At 56.6% G+C, this 16,444-nt stretch overlaps 1 protein-coding gene across 5 annotated transcripts; it reads left to right on the forward strand.

Moving 5' to 3' along the window:
* The first annotated feature begins 4,264 nt into the window (after positions 1–4,264).
* BBC3 (BCL2 binding component 3) lies at positions 4,265–13,413 on the forward strand. Of its 5 annotated transcripts, none has more exons than XM_041746715.1 (4): positions 4,265–4,338; positions 8,109–8,397; positions 9,789–9,979; positions 12,316–13,413. In XM_041746715.1, the coding sequence occupies exons 2-4, from the start codon at positions 8,124–8,126 to the stop codon at positions 12,430–12,432; spliced, it is 582 nt and encodes a 193-aa protein (XP_041602649.1). In that variant the 5' UTR covers positions 4,265–4,338; positions 8,109–8,123; the 3' UTR covers positions 12,433–13,413. The 5 variants fall into 5 exon arrangements, with proteins under 5 accessions (XP_041602649.1, XP_041602647.1, XP_041602644.1 ...); XM_041746713.1 differs by having other exon boundaries at positions 4,268–4,314; XM_041746710.1 differs by lacking the exon at positions 4,265–4,338 and adding an exon at positions 5,297–5,434.
* Positions 13,414–16,444: the final 3,031 nt, after the last annotated feature.

A 16,444-nucleotide genomic window follows, 5' to 3' on the forward strand; every position in this document is an offset into this window, starting at 1 on the left:
GCGGCAGCTCCCCGGGGCCCGGCTCCCCGCCCCCCGCGCCGAGGGCTCCCCCAGATCCGGGCGGGCGGGCGCGGCGGCGGCCAATGAGCGCGCTCGCCGTCTCCGGGAGCCGGGCCGGCTCTGCCCGCCTGGCATTGGGCACGCGGTGGGCAGCGGCGGGCGGGGCCTGGGGGTCCTCGCGCCTGGTTGGGCCAGGCTTGTTGCTGGGTAACGGGGCGGCGAGTTTCCCCTGGCAACGGCGGCGGGTACCGCTCACTGGCTGGCCGGGAAGGAGGGGGGGCGCGGGCGCAGGCAGGCCCCGCAGACCCCAGCAACAGCGCGCGGCCCCCGCCCCGCCGGGGAGCGGTAACCTTCACACGCGCCGGCCGCTCGGACCCTGCGGACACCCGCGCCCCCGCCCAGCCCCCACCCGGCTCCGGTCCAGCCCCGGGGCCTGGGAGGCCGGCTGCACCCGCGAACCCAGGAGGCCCCCCTCCCCACCGCGCGGAGCCAGGACTCAGGCCCTGCAGTGAAAAGTTAAGTCCTTCCCAACTCCCTCTCCCCGATCTGCGAAATCTACTCACCCGGAATGGCTTACGAGATACTGGGGAAGGTGGTGTGGGTCTGCAGTAAGAGAGCTGGGACATTTATGTTCTAGAACCAGCGCTTCACACGGAGGCCACTACTGCAGGGCACTGTTCTAAGTGCGTTGCGAACATCGACCCACGTAATCCTCACAGTTCATTTGGGGTCCCGTGCTGACCCTCTTTCTACAGACAAGGAAACGGAGACAGGGAGGGAAAGCTGCTTGGTCAAGGTCATCATCTGAACCCAGGCAGCCTGGCTCCGGAGTCTGGGGCTTTTATCGCTGCACTGTGCCGAATGTCCCTTTGAGAGGCATTCATACTCACAGCTTTCTTGAAAATTATTTTTTTTATTTTTTAATTATTGTTTTTATTTTTTAAGTATTTCTGTGCCCCACGTGGGGCTCAAACTCACAACCCCGAGATCAAGAGACCAGGGCTCTACTGACTGAGCCAGCCAGGGGCCCCTGAGGCATTCATATTCAAAATGAGAAACTTGGGCCGCCTGGGTGGCTCAGTGGTTGGGCGCCTGCCTTTGGAGAGGACATGACCCTGGAGACCTGGAATCGAGTCCTGCATCGGGCTCCCTGCATGGAGCCTGCTTCTCTCTCTGCCTATGTCTCTGCCTCTGTGTGTGTGTGTTTCATGAATAAATAAATAAAATCGTAAAAAAAAAAAAAAAAAAAGAGAGAGAGAGAAACTGTGCAGGTCCAGCAAAGCACACTAGTGGCTGGCCTGTGGGCTCCTGGCTTGCGACCCTTGCCCATCTTGGGTCTTAGCTTGAAATCCTTGTTTGGAGTCTCAGAGAGTCAGTAGACCCCCACACTGGTAGCATTCATGATGGGTAACATGCACTAATTATCCACTAGGCCCCACTGCTTTCTCTTTATCGACTTTCTGCAAAATCCTTTGAGGTAGGGACCTGTGCTGTCCCAACTCCAAGCAGAGGAAATTGAGGCTCAAAGACATGACCACTGGCCCAAAGCCACACAGCAAGTTGGTGGCAGAGCTCGGGGACAATCCTAACTCTGGTCATTGAGACACAGAGTTCATTCTCTGGTGAGCTCTCCCAGCCGGCTTTGGAGGGATGGGCCACAGCTATGGGGATCCTGACTGATTTCTCTTGCCTGAGGTTCCTCATCCAGGGGTGATTTCACGTGCCACCCAGGGGATATATGGCAATGTTTGGAGACATTTCTGATTGTCACAAAGTGGGAGCGGGGGTGCTACTGGCATCTAGTGGATAGAGGTCAGGGATGCTGCTGAGCATCCTACAAGGCACAAGACAGTCTCCAAAACAAGGAAACATCTGGCCCCTAATAGAGAGGCAGTTGAGAAACCCTGGTCTACACCAAGTCTGACACCACCACCACCACCAGCCACTACCACCCTCGTCCCTGACAACCACCCCACCACAGGCCCTTCTCATTTTCTCTCCAGCTGGTCTCTTCCTCACTCTCTGACTTTCTCCACTTCCCTGAACTGAGTCTTCCTGTCTCTCTCTGTATCTCTTTGTACCTCGGTTTCTCACCCTCCATCAGAGGTGTGGGTGACCCTCCAATCTTAAGAGATACCTTGTGTCCTCACCCCCCTCTAAAAAAAGAGACTCTTGTCCTCTATCCTGTGGAGCAGGAACCAAAGAGGCAAGGTGGAAAGGAGGCCCAGAATGCTCTTCCAGGAATTCAGAGGAAGTCCCTTGGTCACTCAGGAGACCAAGTAAAGGTGGAGGTGGGGAAATGCAGGCTGGAAGACGCAGGTTGGGCCATCTCCTTTTCTGTACCCCTAGGGTAGAGGTCTCAAAAGAGCAATCCTTAAGCTAGTCATAAACTTTCTTTTTCTTTGCCCACACAGCGTTTATTTTTTTAAGATTTTATTTATTCATTCATGAGAGACACACACACAGAGAGAGAGAGAGAGAGAGAGAGAGAGAGGCAGAGACACAGGCAGAGAGAGAAGCAGGCTCCATGCAGGGAGCCCAATGCAGGACTCCATCCAGGGACTCCAGGATCATGCCCTGGGCCGAAGGCAGAGACGCTCAACCGCTTAACCACCCAGGCATCCCACACACAGTGTTTAGTCTGGAGTTTGTACATCTCTAGAAGGAAAACACTTGTTCCAATTAGCTACAGTCCCCACCACTCCCTATGGTCTTACACGGGACTCGTTTCTCTCATTTATTTAATCATGGCCCTTGAGGTTGAGCCCTCTGGCTCGGGGTAATAGGATGCCAGAATTTGGAACAGGATCTGGACTAGACAGTGGAAAGGATCTTGACTGGTGACAATACTATGGCCTGGGAAAACTCTTGGCCCACACCTCTACCCACCAAGCCAGATTCTTACCATTCTTCACATTCATTCCCCTCCAGTCTCCCACCCCGGTCAGGACACTCCAGCATCTCGTCTCCTGGTGTCCACTCTTCGACTGGAGCAGCTGGAGGGCACAGGCCCATGAGTAACGGGCACAGGATAGACTGTGAGCTAGCCGAGGGCTGAGGCCTGTCCCCCAGCTTCATCAGTGCCAGCCACAGAGCAAACACCCACAGTCATTAGTTACATCGGCAATAATAGCTACCGCGTATTAGGTGCTCACTCTGTCAGACAATGCACTCAGTGACTTCCATGCATGATCTCATTTCATAAACGTCCAAAGCAGCATTTCTCACACACCTTTAAACTTGGTCTTCAGTCAGAAACACACTTTCTCCATGACCTGCTGTGCATTCCCTATGTACAAGCAATGTTTCCACAGTAAAGTATTTTCCTTTGACTTCAGATTTTTTCTAATGATGTTTTATTTTGTTTTTTTGATGTTTTTTTATAGCCTAGTCAAGAGCCACTTGAGCCGCAGGTAGAAGGACACCGGGGAAGTATTTGGGGTGACTGAAATGTTCCAAATCTTTGATTGTGGTGGTATACACGCATTTACACATATAGTGTACATTCATCTCAACTCATCAGACTGCACACCTAAAAAGAGTGAACTGAATTACGTGTAAATATATCTCAATAAAGTTAAAAAAAAAAAAAACTAAGATCCACAAAAGTGATTTCACAATGCACGGTTTGCTCGTGACCCACAGTTTGAAAACCATTGGGAGGAAGGGAGATGAATGAAGGAAGGGAATGAGGGAGGGTGGCTAAATGAGTCATTTATTTATTATGTAAGTAAGTAAGTTCTATACCCAATGTGGGGCTTGAACTCACGACTTGGAGATCAAGAGTTGCCCACTCTATGGACTGAGCCAGCCAGGCGCCCCCCAGCTCCCTAATATTTATAGTAGGGAGATTTCACAGGATATATGCTTCCTGCTTCCCTTGGGATATAGAGGAATCTGGCCTCAGAGGGAAGCAAATCCGAGAACCCTGGAGAAGCCCACTTTTGCCCAGGTTTGGCATCCCTTCTGCAGTGCTGGGTGCTCAGAGATGACTTGCCCCGTGGTTTGCTTCGGGGTGTCACACAGAGGAAATGGAAGGTGCGGAGGAACACAAAGCTCCAGGGAGGGAAGGATACGGAATCCCCAAGTCCAAGCCAGGGAAAGAGTAACAAGGAGAAACTGAGAAAGGGAACTGAAAGCCAGGAGGCAGGGTGCAAATCAATGCAGGGGCTGCCCGGGCATGTCCCTGTCAGGTGCTCAGGGTTTCCTTCTGGCCCTGTGGGTCCCCTGTCAGATCTGTGCCAAGCGCGGCTAGATGTGCCTGCTCCAGAGTGTGTCCCCATCAGTGGGCCAGTTACCAGGAACCTGTTACAGGTGTGCCTTGCGACTGTTCTGGGGGTCAGTTTTTATTTATGTCTGATTTGATCTATGTCTGTGAGGGGCAGTTTCTGACAGTTCTGATGTGTCAGCTGTGAACTGGCGTGGGTGGGTTTGTGTGTGTCCCTGTAGAAGTGTCACCTCGATCAGGCTGTGCGTCCAGGTGTCCCTGTACAGGTGTGTGTGTGTGTGTGTGTGTGTGTGTGTGTCCACCTGCGCGGATCAGGAACCGCGCCTTTCCTGAGAAGCTCTCAGCCTCTGACGACGGCGGGTGTGCTGGGGACGCCTGCTCCGTGGCAATGTTTGTGAACACAGTTTGTGGGTGCGGGTGTTTTGCAACACAGCCCCGTTCACCATGTCGGTCGGGGTGTCCCCCCATGGCCTTCTCGGCGATCGGGTCTCCGTGTTTGTGCCTGGGCGTGTGAGTGTGTGCCCCAGTCAGCGTGAGGGTTTGCACATCCACGTCCGGGCCTCAGGTGTGCGTTTGTGCGCGTGTGGCCGTATGCCTGCCAGCACGTGACTCTGTGTCCCCCGGAGCGCGTGTCTGTGGGTCCCAGTCAGTGTGTCAGTGTGTCAGGCCGTCGGGGCGGCCCCGGTCCGCACAGCTCGGGGCTCCTCGCCGCCGGCCGGGCCCGCCCCGCCCCCGGCCGCAGGGAAACCCCCGCGCGGAGGTAGGGGGGGCGCGGCGCGCGCCTGCAAGTCCCAACTTGTCCGCGGCGGGCGGGCGGGGCCGTGGCGTCACGCGGGGGCGGGGCGTGGGACCCGCCGGGCGGGGGCGGGGCGGGGCGGGGCGGCCGCCGAGCGGGCCGGGGATCCGCCGGGCGGCCTGAGACGCGGCGCGAGCCACATGCGAGCGGGCGCCTGGCGGCGGCGGCGGCGGCGGCAGCAGCAGCGGCAGGATCGGCGGCGGCGGCCACAACGCGGACGCGCCTCCAGCCCGAGCGGGAGCAGCAGCGGCCACAGCAGCAGCAGCCGCCACTGCAGTTAGAGCGGCAGTAGCCGCCGCCGCCGCAGCAGCAACAGCCGCCGCAAGGAGCGGCGCTCGGCGGGCGCGCCCTCTTGAAGGAAGCCGCCCGCCCCCCATCACCGCCCCCTCCGGCGTGTTCATGCCCCCGGGGTGAGTGTGCGCACCCCGAATGCCCGTCGGCCGCGATGGGCCAGGCCGGGTGGGCTCCCTGGAGGAGGTGGCAGGAGTGCGCTGGGAGAGCCGCGGGGGCGCGCTGCTTCCCCACACCGCGCCTCGCTCCTCCCCACCCTGCGTCCCACGAACGACCCTGGGCTGGGGTAGCTGGGCGGGAGGCACTGAGGGTCCGGGAGCGCAGGTGCCTCAGCGGTCTGGCGGGTTTGTTTACAAACAATGGGGTGCGGGCTCGGCAGCGCCCCCTGGCGGCCAGTGCGGGCCCGGGGAAAGGAGTCGACCCCGACTGCCCCGGCCCCCGCAGTCCGGGAGGGGCGCGGGGGGGGGGGCGGCTGGTAGGGGCGGCCACACCCCAGGCGCGCGCCCGCTGGGGGCGGCGACAGGGGGCGGCTCGCGGGCCGTGGAGTCTGCAGCTCCTGCGGGCGGGGGCTGCGCCCCAGCAACAGCCGGTTATTGGCCTCTCGCTCGCCTGGCGGGCGGGGCGGGCGCACGTGGCGGCGGCGGGGTGGGGGGGTGCAGTGACAGCAGAGGGGGGAGCCTGGGCCCGCCGTGGGAGCGCGCGTGTGCGGGGTTGTGGATCTGCAGGTGTCTCGCTTGGGTGTGTGCGTGTGTCTGGCTCCGAGTTTGTGCTGGGGTCTGCAGGGAGTGGTGGTGTCAGTCCAGGGGAATGTTGGGGCTGTGGCCCGTCGGGGTGTGCGTTTGAGTCCCCGTGTGTATTCCTGAGGTTCTTCCTATGAATGCCGTGCCCAAGGGGTGGGTGCTGTTTATGTGTAGTGTACCTGTGTGTGTGTGTGTGTGTGTGTGTGTGCTGTGTTCTGGGTGAGAGTTATCTGTGTGTGCTGTTTGGGGGTGATTCTATGGGTCTGTGTTGCCTGCGTGTGCGCTCCAGTGGGTGGTTGGAGTGTTTGTGTGTTGCTTGAGTGGGCCGTGTTTGAGGGTTTATATGTGTGTGTCTTGCCCCTTGTGCTGTGTTTGTGTGTGCTTGTGTGTCTTGACTGTGTGTACTGTCTGTGACTGTGTATATCTCCAGGGCATGTGTCTCCGCTAAGCACTTGCGATGGTGTGGCTGCTGAAAGCAACGTCTGTTTTCCTTCCAGGTGTGTGTGTGTGTGTGTGTGGTGTGGGGGTTGTCTCGGTCTGTGTTTGGCTTGTGTGTCTGGCATCCGTGTCTGGGAATTGAGGATCTCAGCTCTGTGGGGTCTGTGCAGTGTAGTCAGTGGGTGTTGCTGGCAGCCTCTTGGAGTATGGGGCTGTGTCTGAGCCTCTGTGTGTGTGTCTTGTGTGTGTGTGTGTTGGGTCTGAGGGGCTTGTCTCTGTGATCGGCTGGCTCATGTGTGTCATGTGGGCTGCGTGTGAGTAGTGTTTATGTCAGTCACGTGAGACCAGTGTTTTCTGTGGGTGCTTTAGGTGTGCGCGCCGCCAGGGCTGTGTGGGATTAGAGTTAGCTGTGGTATGTGCGTGTGCGTGTGTGTGTCCGGGGCTGACAGTTGGTGATGGTGTTTCGAGGTTGGTGGAGGAGGGTGAGTTGATGTCTGCTCTTCTGCGTCTGTGTGTCGTTGCCGGCGTGTGTGGAGAGGCATCTGGGTCTGATGACATGTGTCTGTGTGTGCCTAATTTGCATGTGTCCTGGGGTCTGACAGATGGGGACCAGAGGGGCGTGTTTTGGTCGTGTCGGTCTGTGTGTGTCCATGGATGTCTGGGTGGTGTTGATATTTGTGTGGGTCCTGAGGTGTGCAGGTCTTACCTCTTGGGTATGTATGGGGGGAGGGGCATGTGTGTTGGAGAAGTGTGACAGTGCCTATTTAGTGTGCTTCTGTGTCTGTGATGGCTGCACTGTGTGTGTGTGTGTGTGTGTGTGTCTGTGGGCATATCAACAGTGGTCAGTTTGTAAGATTCTGACAGTTGGTATATGTGTGGGGATGGAGGGGGTTGTACCAGCCCGTCTGCATTGTGTGTACACTCTTCTGATGGTCTGTGTGTATGTGTATGTCCACGTTTTGGTCTGTGTGTGTGTGCCCTGTGTTGGGTCCCAGTATCAGACACTGGGACCATTTCTGTGCAAATGGGAGATGAGGTGGGAGGTCAGGCTGGCAAGTCCCGAGCGAGACCTTACATATGTGGCGCGTACCCTTCACACCCCTACCCTCCAGTAGTCCCTGCCATTCGGGTCCTGCATGAGTCCCTGTGTGTAGTCAGAAGTTAGCCCCACTGGCCCATGCCCTGTGTGACTCCCAGGCTGGGTGAGTTTGTGTTTGGAGGCTGTCACCCCTCATGCACCCACACACCTGACACACTCCTCCATCTGGGTCCTGTGTGAGCCCTTGGACTTGCTGTGAGAGCCACCCTCCTTGCCTCTGTCGTGCGCCCATCACCATGTGCATGGGAGGCTGTCCTCAGCAGCCAGTGCCCTGCGTCTCACCCTCGGTGGGCGTGTGTCTTGTGGGCCCCATCACAGGGGCCCACAGTCCCCCATCTGGGCCCTGTGTGTGGTGGGAGCCTTCCATGGGTTTCCCTGCGCCTGGAATGTGCTGATTGCTGTGTGCAGGAGCTGGGGGGGTTGTCCTGTGTACCCCAGGTTGGGGGGGTTGTTGCGGGTCCCTGGTGTCCCCCTGCACCTCCCTGCTGACTGCAGCCCTCTCCCCCTGTCCTGCAGGCCCCAGGGAGCGCCATGGCCCGAGCACGCCAGGAGGGCAGCTCCCCGGAGCCCGTAGAGGGCCTGGCCCGCGACGGTCCGCGCCCGTTTCCCCTCAGCCGCCTGGTGCCCTCGGCCGTGTCCTGCGGCCTCTGCGAGCCCGGCCTGCCCGCCGCCCCCGCTGCCCCTGCCCTGCTGCCCGCTGCCTACCTCTGCGCCCCCACCGCCCCGCCCGCCGTCACCGCCGCCCTGGGGGGCCCCCGCTGGCCTGGGGGTCCCCGCAGCCGGCCCCGAGGCCCGCGCCCCGACGGTGAGTGCCGCCCCACCCGCGCGCCCCGGGATGCTGGGAGCCGGGAAAGAGACCCTGAGCCACTGAAGAAGTGGGAGCGAGTGGGGGGAGGTGGCGAGCCGGCCGGGCCACAGGGAGGGTGTGGCCAGTGTGGTCTTTGTGTTGCAAGAAGCAGGAAGACGGAGTGGGAGGCTGGGGGCGGGGGGAGGCCGAGTGGGAAGTCCCTCCTGGAATCTGACTGCAGTCCGCGAGTTGCGGCCCACGGCCTTTTCCGGGCCTGGGGCAACAGCTGTTTCGCAGCCCCCCTCCCCTAGTCTGGGTCTCCTTAACCTCCCCGAGGACTGTGGTTGGAGAGCGTGGGCAGAGCGAGAGGACTGTCACTTCAGGACTTGGGGGGATGGGGGTGGCCTTTTGCTTTTCTCCGCATCTCTGGTCGGGCCGCCCTCTCCGCAGTCCCGGCGGAGGAAGGGGAGGGGGAGGGGCCATTGTGTGGGCAAAGTGGGGGTGGGGGAGGCGAGAGTGGGAAAGTGAGTCTTGGGGACGGAAGGGTTAAAGGTCCCCTGCCGGATGGGCTGTTAACCCTGTGGTGCCCTGCTAGCCCCATCCCAGCGAGCACGCTCGGGGCAGGGAAGATTGTCCTGCTTTGCCTCTCCACCCTAAGACCTCACCCCTGTCCCCGGAGCCCAGGGAGGTCAGGGGAGAACAAACTTCCCCGGCTGGGTTCCCAGGCGGCGGGGGCAAGAGGGGCCGCGATTTCAGGACTGCAGTCACAGGTGTGGAAACTGAGGCCCCTCGCAGTGACTGGAGGGAGGAAGAGACTGCGGGGCAGCTCGGAAGGGGGTGGGGCAGGAAGGCATCTCCCGAATCCCAGCCCCCCAGGCCCGCGCTCGGAGGCAGCCAGTCTGGCCTCCTGGTCTCCGTGCCCCTGCCACATCCGGGGGTGTGGCTTCACTGTGGTTGGACACCAGAGGGCAGGAGACCTGAGGCTTGTGACTGGGTGTAGTCAGTCGCCGTATCCCTATGTGACCTTGGGCCGCTTCTTAGGGTGGGCCTCAGTTTCCCCATCCGTTAAATGGAGTCGGCAAAATTTGGCCCCGTTTTGGAATAGTTAGGTTGGAATAGTTAGGAAGGACCTCCAGACTCACACGGGTAGTGGGGTGGTAGTTGGCCAGACAGGTAACCCCCAGAGCGGCCTCCCCAGGACCTCTCCTTCCTTTCTGGTGCCTGGAGAGACGCTGAGAAACCTGGCCTCAGGAGGGGAAAACGGAACCGCTAGAAATGAGGCGGGGAGCAGAAAGGAAATCGGGAGGCTGGACAAGGGAGAAGCGGGCCCTGGCTAATCGGTCCCACCGGGACGCCGCAGGGCCAGCAGGGGTGGCGGGTGCTGACCGCGCTCCCCCGGCTTTTCCCAGGTCCTCAGCCCTCACTGTCGCCGGCGGAACAGCACCTGGAATCGCCGGTGCCCAGCGCCCCGGGGGCCCTGGCGGGCGGTCCCACCCAAGCAGCCCCGGGAGTCCGGGGGGAGGAGGAGCAGTGGGCCCGGGAGATCGGGGCCCAGCTGCGGCGGATGGCGGACGACCTCAACGCGCTGTACGAGCGGCGGGTGAGTGTTGGGGGAGGGGTAGACGGCAGGTGGGACTTCCCGCCCGGGAGGGGGCTGCGGGCGGCCCCGCCAGATGTGCGGCAGCTGCTGCCCGGCGCGGCGGGGTCGCGCTGGGGACAGGCAGGTGGGAGGGGCGACGGGCCCGCGGACCTGCCGAAGGGCCCGCGCCGAGGCTGGCACGACCCGGGCAAGGGCCGGGACCGCCTCGAGCGCCGCGGCGCGTCCGTGGCCCGCGGCCGCGGGGACTGAGGGCGGCGCTCGGCGGCGCAGCTCATATATCCCGGGCTATTTATAGCCGGTGAGTCAGCAGCGGCGGCGCGGCCGCGCCCGCCCCTCCCACCCGCCGGCGCGCGCGGCCGGAGCGCGCCACACAGCTTCCCGGGCGGCCGGGGGCGGGCCCTGGAGCCCCGCCCCGCGGGAGGCCCCGCCCCCGAGCCCGCGCCGCGGCCTCTCGTTAAAGCGAGATCTTGGAAGCCTGTGGCGTACAGCAGAGAACAACAAATATCAGGGTGCCGACCGCCCAGCTCTGTCCAATCCGAACGCTGCACCCGCACTGCTTGCTTATTGAAAGAAAAACAAAACCCGGATGCGGTGAAGCCCCTCGTTCCCCTCCCTGACCCTCTTCTCCTCCTTTCCAAAGGAAACCTCTCAAGTTGGCTTGTCCCATGACTCCGCAGGTGTTGATTCTTTTACTACGCATTTATCAGGCCACAAACAATGCTTACGTTTGCGGGATGTTTTCGGCTTAATATACATGATATGGTGTGCTCCTCTCCAAACTTTCCCCCCCGAATTAGGCTTGGAGATTGATCATGTGGGCAAGGAAGCTTTTAGTTCATACACTTTCACTGCTTTGTAGCATTCTGTGGGATCAACATACAGTATTCTTGTTCATTTTCTCATTGACGGATATTTAGGATTTTTTTTTTTAAAGCTTTTCTTTTTCAATTATTTTTTTATTTGTTTATGATAGTCACACAGAGAGAGAGGCAGAGACATAGGCAGAGGGAGAAGCAGGCTCCATGCACCGGGAGCCCGACGTGGGATTCGATCCCGGGTCTCCAGGATCGCGCCCTGGGCCAAAGGCAGGCGCCAAACCGCTGCGCCACCCAGGGATCCCGATATTTAGGATTTTTAAAAATTTTTCAAATTTTTATTGGCTTGGGTTTTTTGTTTTTTGCTTTTTGGCCTCTTCCAAATGATGGATATCTCTGGTGCACTTGTGTGTACCTCCAGAGTAGAGACCTGGGTGCTCTGCCCTCCTCAGCTTTACTAGATGATTGCTAGCTTGCTCACACAGATAAATGGCTGTGCTAGGTGGCATCCCACCGCAGTGTGACACTGGCAGGCTTTTCAACTGATGCCATTATGAAGTGCCCCCTTTGCTACCTCCTGGCTGCAAGAGCTGGTGGGGAGTGATGAGGGAGCAGGGAGTGGTACAAGGCATCCCACACCCTGGCACCTACTAGGATCATCAGGAAGGTTTATCTGACCTTGTTCTCACCTGTAAGATGAATTTTCTCATCTGTAAGATGAATTTCTCCTCCTTTTGTGGGTCTGATACTAGGTGGGTCCTGCTTATTAGCATCTGGCCATGCACTCAGGATAGGGGGTGGGACAGTGCTAGCTTACCTTTAATTTTTACTCACCGGGAGTCTTTTCTTCTATGTAGCTTCCTTCATTTTCACTTTCCTAGCAATTTGGAATTGAGAGGGTCCTAGAGGCCACCCCAAGCCTTCATCCTGTCGCTGGAAAGAGGGCAGGGGTTAGCTTTGCCTGGATATACTTCTGTGCCTGCCTCAGCACAGAAGGTAAACTATTGTTCCCAGTTATTGTCCTTCCACAGATTGTTCTAGAATCACTGAGACTAGGGAATCTGACTAGACTGAGACAGGGAATCACATGGTCCCTTTTCTCCCCCTTCCCACTATTGAGGGCAGGCCAGGCCATGCTGCCATCCAGCCTCCTCCACCCTCAGGTCTGGCTGACTTTGGCTGGGTGACTTTCTCATCTGGAAACTGGAGCCTAGGGGAGCAGTTGCTTGATGCACGCACTGTACTGAGGGCGTTCCGTCTGCATCCTCTCCATCCTATTCTGTTCTAGATGAGGATGCTGTTTTCCCCTGAGATGAGGACAGGGGCCCCTGGTGGTGGGAGTAGCTGGGATTTAGACCCAATTAATAATAGTACCTACCACTGAGGGTTGGTTGAGTGTAGCTAGCTCACTCTTAGGTCCTTAGGAGGACTGTGTCTTCCTCCTTGCTGCCCTTGGGCCTAACCACCAATGTGTCCCTGTCACAGCCCGCTCTAACTTCCTCTTCTCTCTCTCCCCCCTAGAGACAAGAGGAGCAGCAGCGACACCGCCCCTCACCCTGGAGGGTCCTGTACAATCTCATCATGGGACTCCTGCCCTTACCCAGGGGCCGTGGAGCCCCGGAGATGGAGCCCAATTAGGTGCCTGCACCCGCCCGGTGGACATCAGGGACTTGGGGGGCAGGACCCTCCCACCTCCTGATGCCCTGGCCAGCGCGGGGGACTTTTTCTGCACCATGTAGCATACTGGACTACCAGCCCTGCCTGTCCCAGGGGCAGACCAGGGCAGCCACTCCAGCCCCAGCCTAACCTGGGTGCACTGATGGAGATGTGGACTCCTGGGTCCCTGGCTGAGAAGCCAGGGGAGAGAGGGCTGACGGACTCAGCGTCTGAAGGCGGCGGTGACGGAGAGGGTGGGGACGGAGCCGCCCGCTTCTGCCGCCCACCACCATCTCAGGAAAGGCTGCTGGTGCTGGCTGCCCGTTCCAGCTGCAGGGGTGACACTGGGGTGGGGAGTCTCCATCCCAGTGCTCCTTCACTTTGGGCCTGGCCTCAGGCCCCTGGTGCTTCCCCCCCTCCTCCTGGGGAGGGGGCCCGTGAAGAGCAAATGAGCCAAACGTGACCACTAGCCTCCTGGAGCCAGAGAATGGGGTGGGTCTGATGGCTGCCCCAGCCCAGCGCCCAGCCATCTTCCCTGAGCCAGCCGGCGGGTGGTGGGCATGCCTGTCTCACCTTCATCTGGGGGTGGCCAGGAGGGGCCCAGACTGTGAATCCTGTGCTCTGCCCGTGACCACCCCCCGCCCCCATCAATCCCATTGCATAGGTTTAGAGAGAGCACGTGTGACCACTGGCATTCATTTGGGGGGTGGGATATTTGGCGGAAACCGCCCCAGCCTTAGTCCCCAGGGCGAAGCGCTGGGGGGAAAGACGGGGAGTCAGGGAGGGGGGGAATCGCAGAAGAGGGAGGAGTCTGGGAGCGGGGAGGGATGGCCCAGCCTGTAAAATACTGTATATGCGCTGCTGTAGATACCGGAATGAATTTTCTGTACATGTTTGGTTAATTTTTTTTGTACATGATTTTTGTATGTTTCCTTTTCAATAAAATCAGATTGGAACAGTGGATACTCTTTTCTGCTTTCTTTCCTCACATGGTCTGGTCCAAGCCTCTGTGACTCCTACCTGGGAGGAGGTGAGAGAGGCAGTCCACGGAGCACATCTGGCTGTCTAGTTGTACCCAAAGGGTGGCTAAGGAGAGTGGGTGCCACTATATGCACTCTGCCTTCGTGCATCCCTACTCAACTCTCACCAAAAGCAAAGCCCCATGAGGGCCGGGTTTTAAGTAATCTCCACACCGTGTGGGGCTCCAACTCACAAGCCCAAGATTCTTAAGCTGAGTCATCCAAGAGCCCCAAGGGCAGAAGGCTTTTTCTCGGTGCTTTATCTTCACTGGATAAAGTGTGTCCTGGAAGCTCAATATTTACTGGACGAATGAACGGCCTATAACTTATTCAGAAGCACCGCCATGAGGAGTCCTGGGGAACAGGTCAGCAATGAGACTGATCTTGTGCCTGCCCTCATGGAGGCAGGTGATTATCTGGGAGACCTCAAGCTAAGATCAAGGTGAAGCTTCACCTATGCAGCTGCCCTAAGGCCTAACACGCTGCCTGGCATAAGAAGCCTGTGATTAATTAATATAAGGGGAGCTCCTGGGGCAGCCCCGGTGGTACAGCGGTTTAGCACCACCTGCAGCCCAGGGTGTGATCCTGGAGACCCAGGATCGAGTCCCACATCAGGCTCCTTGCATGGAGCCTGCTTCTCCCTCTGCCTGTGTCTCTGTGTGTCTCTCATGAATAAATAAATAAAATCTTTAAAAAAAAAAAAAGCGGAGCTCCTACCGTTATCCTCCTGAAAACAAGGCAACCGGCCAAATGCTTTCCTTATGCCCTCTCCTACATGTCTGGCACAGACACAGGTTCAGATCCCAGGTCTGTCCCTTCTGGTAGTCCTCACTGGTAGTGGGGAAATGGCCCTTCTAAAAGAACAGGGTAAGGTAAATGGGAACAATCACTTTGGAAAGGAATTTGGCAAAAGCTTGTCAAGCAAAGGATGCAATTGTCTATACCCACAATTGCCTTCCTGGGTGTCCTCCCTTAGAAGTGCATGTGCACAAATGTCCAAGTCTGCTTTAGGCATGCAACAGAATAACAGCACGTAGCTGGAATGAACTAGAACTCTATGAACCAGCAACAAATAATGGTGAGCAAAAATAAAAAAAAAAGCAGGTGGCAAAATGATGGTGGGTACCTGGGTGTTTGTTCTATTATTCTCCATATTTTCCGTCATGCTTAAATGCTTGTGCAGAGCCCAAGGCCCCTGGCGGGATGGGGTCGGGGGTGGGGGTTCACACCCAGCTCTCTGGCAGCCTGGCTCCCCTGCAGAGGATGCTTCGTACTGCCACAACCAACTGCTTTCCCTTGTCAGTAACAGTTAGTGGAACTATTGACATGGCTGAATGAGGCCTATCAATTTTATTGTTTTCTCTTTGTGTTCTGGTTCCCTCTTTCCTGTCTTCTCGTGGATTATTTGAATACTTCCTCCGAGATTTCGCTCTCAGCAGTTCAGCTTTTAGTAGTACCTACCTCTCCTCGGTCTATCTGGGGTCCGTATTGTACCACTTCACTTACATTGTAGAATCAGCCACCGCATAGGCCACAGGTCCTTCAGACCCCTCCCACCATTTGGCGCCATCATGGTGACCCGGCTTACATCTCCACACATCACAAACCCCACAAGGTAGTGGCATAACTTTTGCTTTCAAAATCATATAGATTGCAAAGAAATTTAAGAGGCTAGAGAGTCCTTAGCAATTTTTCACCACCGGGTTACCATTTCTAGAAAGTGCTCTTCGATGCAGCCTGAAGTTCCAAGTTTCTCCTGGGATAACATCCCCCAAGGTTGAAGAACTTCCATTAGCATTTTGTATAGTGTATTTCTGCCAGTGACAAGATCCCTTAGGCTTCTTATATCCGAAAATACTTGTTTTCATTGGTTATAGAATTCTGGGGTTGACAGTTTCTCTTCAGCCTCTTGATGTTTCTCCGTCTCTGATCGCCATCTTTTCTGGAGAACTCCAGGAACACCTGAATCACAGTCCCCCTGCTTGTAATGTGTTGTTTTTATCAGGCTGCTTTCAAGACTTTAAAAAAATCTGTGCCTCTTTTTAGACTGGATAATTCCTACCAATGTATTTCCAGTGCATGAAGTCTCTCATCACCATTCTGCTATTAGGTTTACCACTAAAATTGCGGGTACTGTATTTTCCGGGTTAGAATATCCATTTTGTTCTTTAATATTTTCTATTTCTCTGCCAAGATTTCTCATTTTTCAGCATTACACAGGTAATTTCCTTTTACCTCAGTGAGCATAGTTGTAATAAATAGTTGCTTAAAATCCTTGTCTAATTCCAACACTTTTTTTTTTTTTAATGTAGGCTCCACACCCAACATGGGGTTTGAACTCACGACCTCGCAAGAGTTGCACGCTCTACCCACTGAGCCAACGAGGCACCCCCTAACATTTGGGTTCTCTTGGTCATCTTCTCTTTTCCCTTGAGAATGAGTCACATTTCCCTAATTCTATGTATATTAGTTAGGTAATTTTGAACTGTGTCTGGATATTCTGTTAACATTGTAGAACATTCTGGATTCTGTTATAGTCCTCCAAAGGATGTGAAAAGGTCTTATTGTGGGGATATTTGTATTTGCTAGACCCGACCAGCTGCAGTGGGTAACTGTAAATCCAGATCTCTTCAGTCCTGCTTTGAGTTGGCCCCACACATCCATAGCGCCCTGGTCAGCAAGAGACTTGGGCTGAATTTATACATGTAACTTGGGGGAAGGAACTTCCCTAGCACTCTCCTTTCAGATTGTTGTGGTTACTCTCCCTATAAATATTTAATATTATTTATTATTATTATTATTATTATTATTAATGTGTTATTAATTTAATATTATATTTAATATTTATTTTATACTAAACTATTCTTCAGGCCAGTAAGACAGCTGGGTTTAGCTGCCTGGTGCAGTGTCACGGGCTGCAGCCTGCTCTCCAGCTAATACTGCAGAAAAACGAACACATACCAGAAAACTCATAC

The sequence above is a fragment of the Vulpes lagopus genome, chromosome 2 (assembly GCF_018345385.1).
Source record: "Vulpes lagopus strain Blue_001 chromosome 2, ASM1834538v1, whole genome shotgun sequence".
NCBI lineage: Eukaryota > Metazoa > Chordata > Mammalia > Carnivora > Canidae > Vulpes > Vulpes lagopus.

Coding starts and splice junctions, on each gene's coding strand:
- BBC3 (XM_041746715.1), top strand. CDS start 8,124: ATGGCCCGAGCACGCCAGGAGGGCAGCTCCCCGGAGCCCGTAGAGGGC. Junction 8,398..9,788: donor CCGAGGCCCGCGCCCCGACG/GTGAGTGCCGCC, acceptor GGCTTTTCCCAG/GTCCTCAGCCCTCACTGTCG. Junction 9,980..12,315: donor ACGCGCTGTACGAGCGGCGG/GTGAGTGTTGGG, acceptor TCTCCCCCCTAG/AGACAAGAGGAGCAGCAGCG.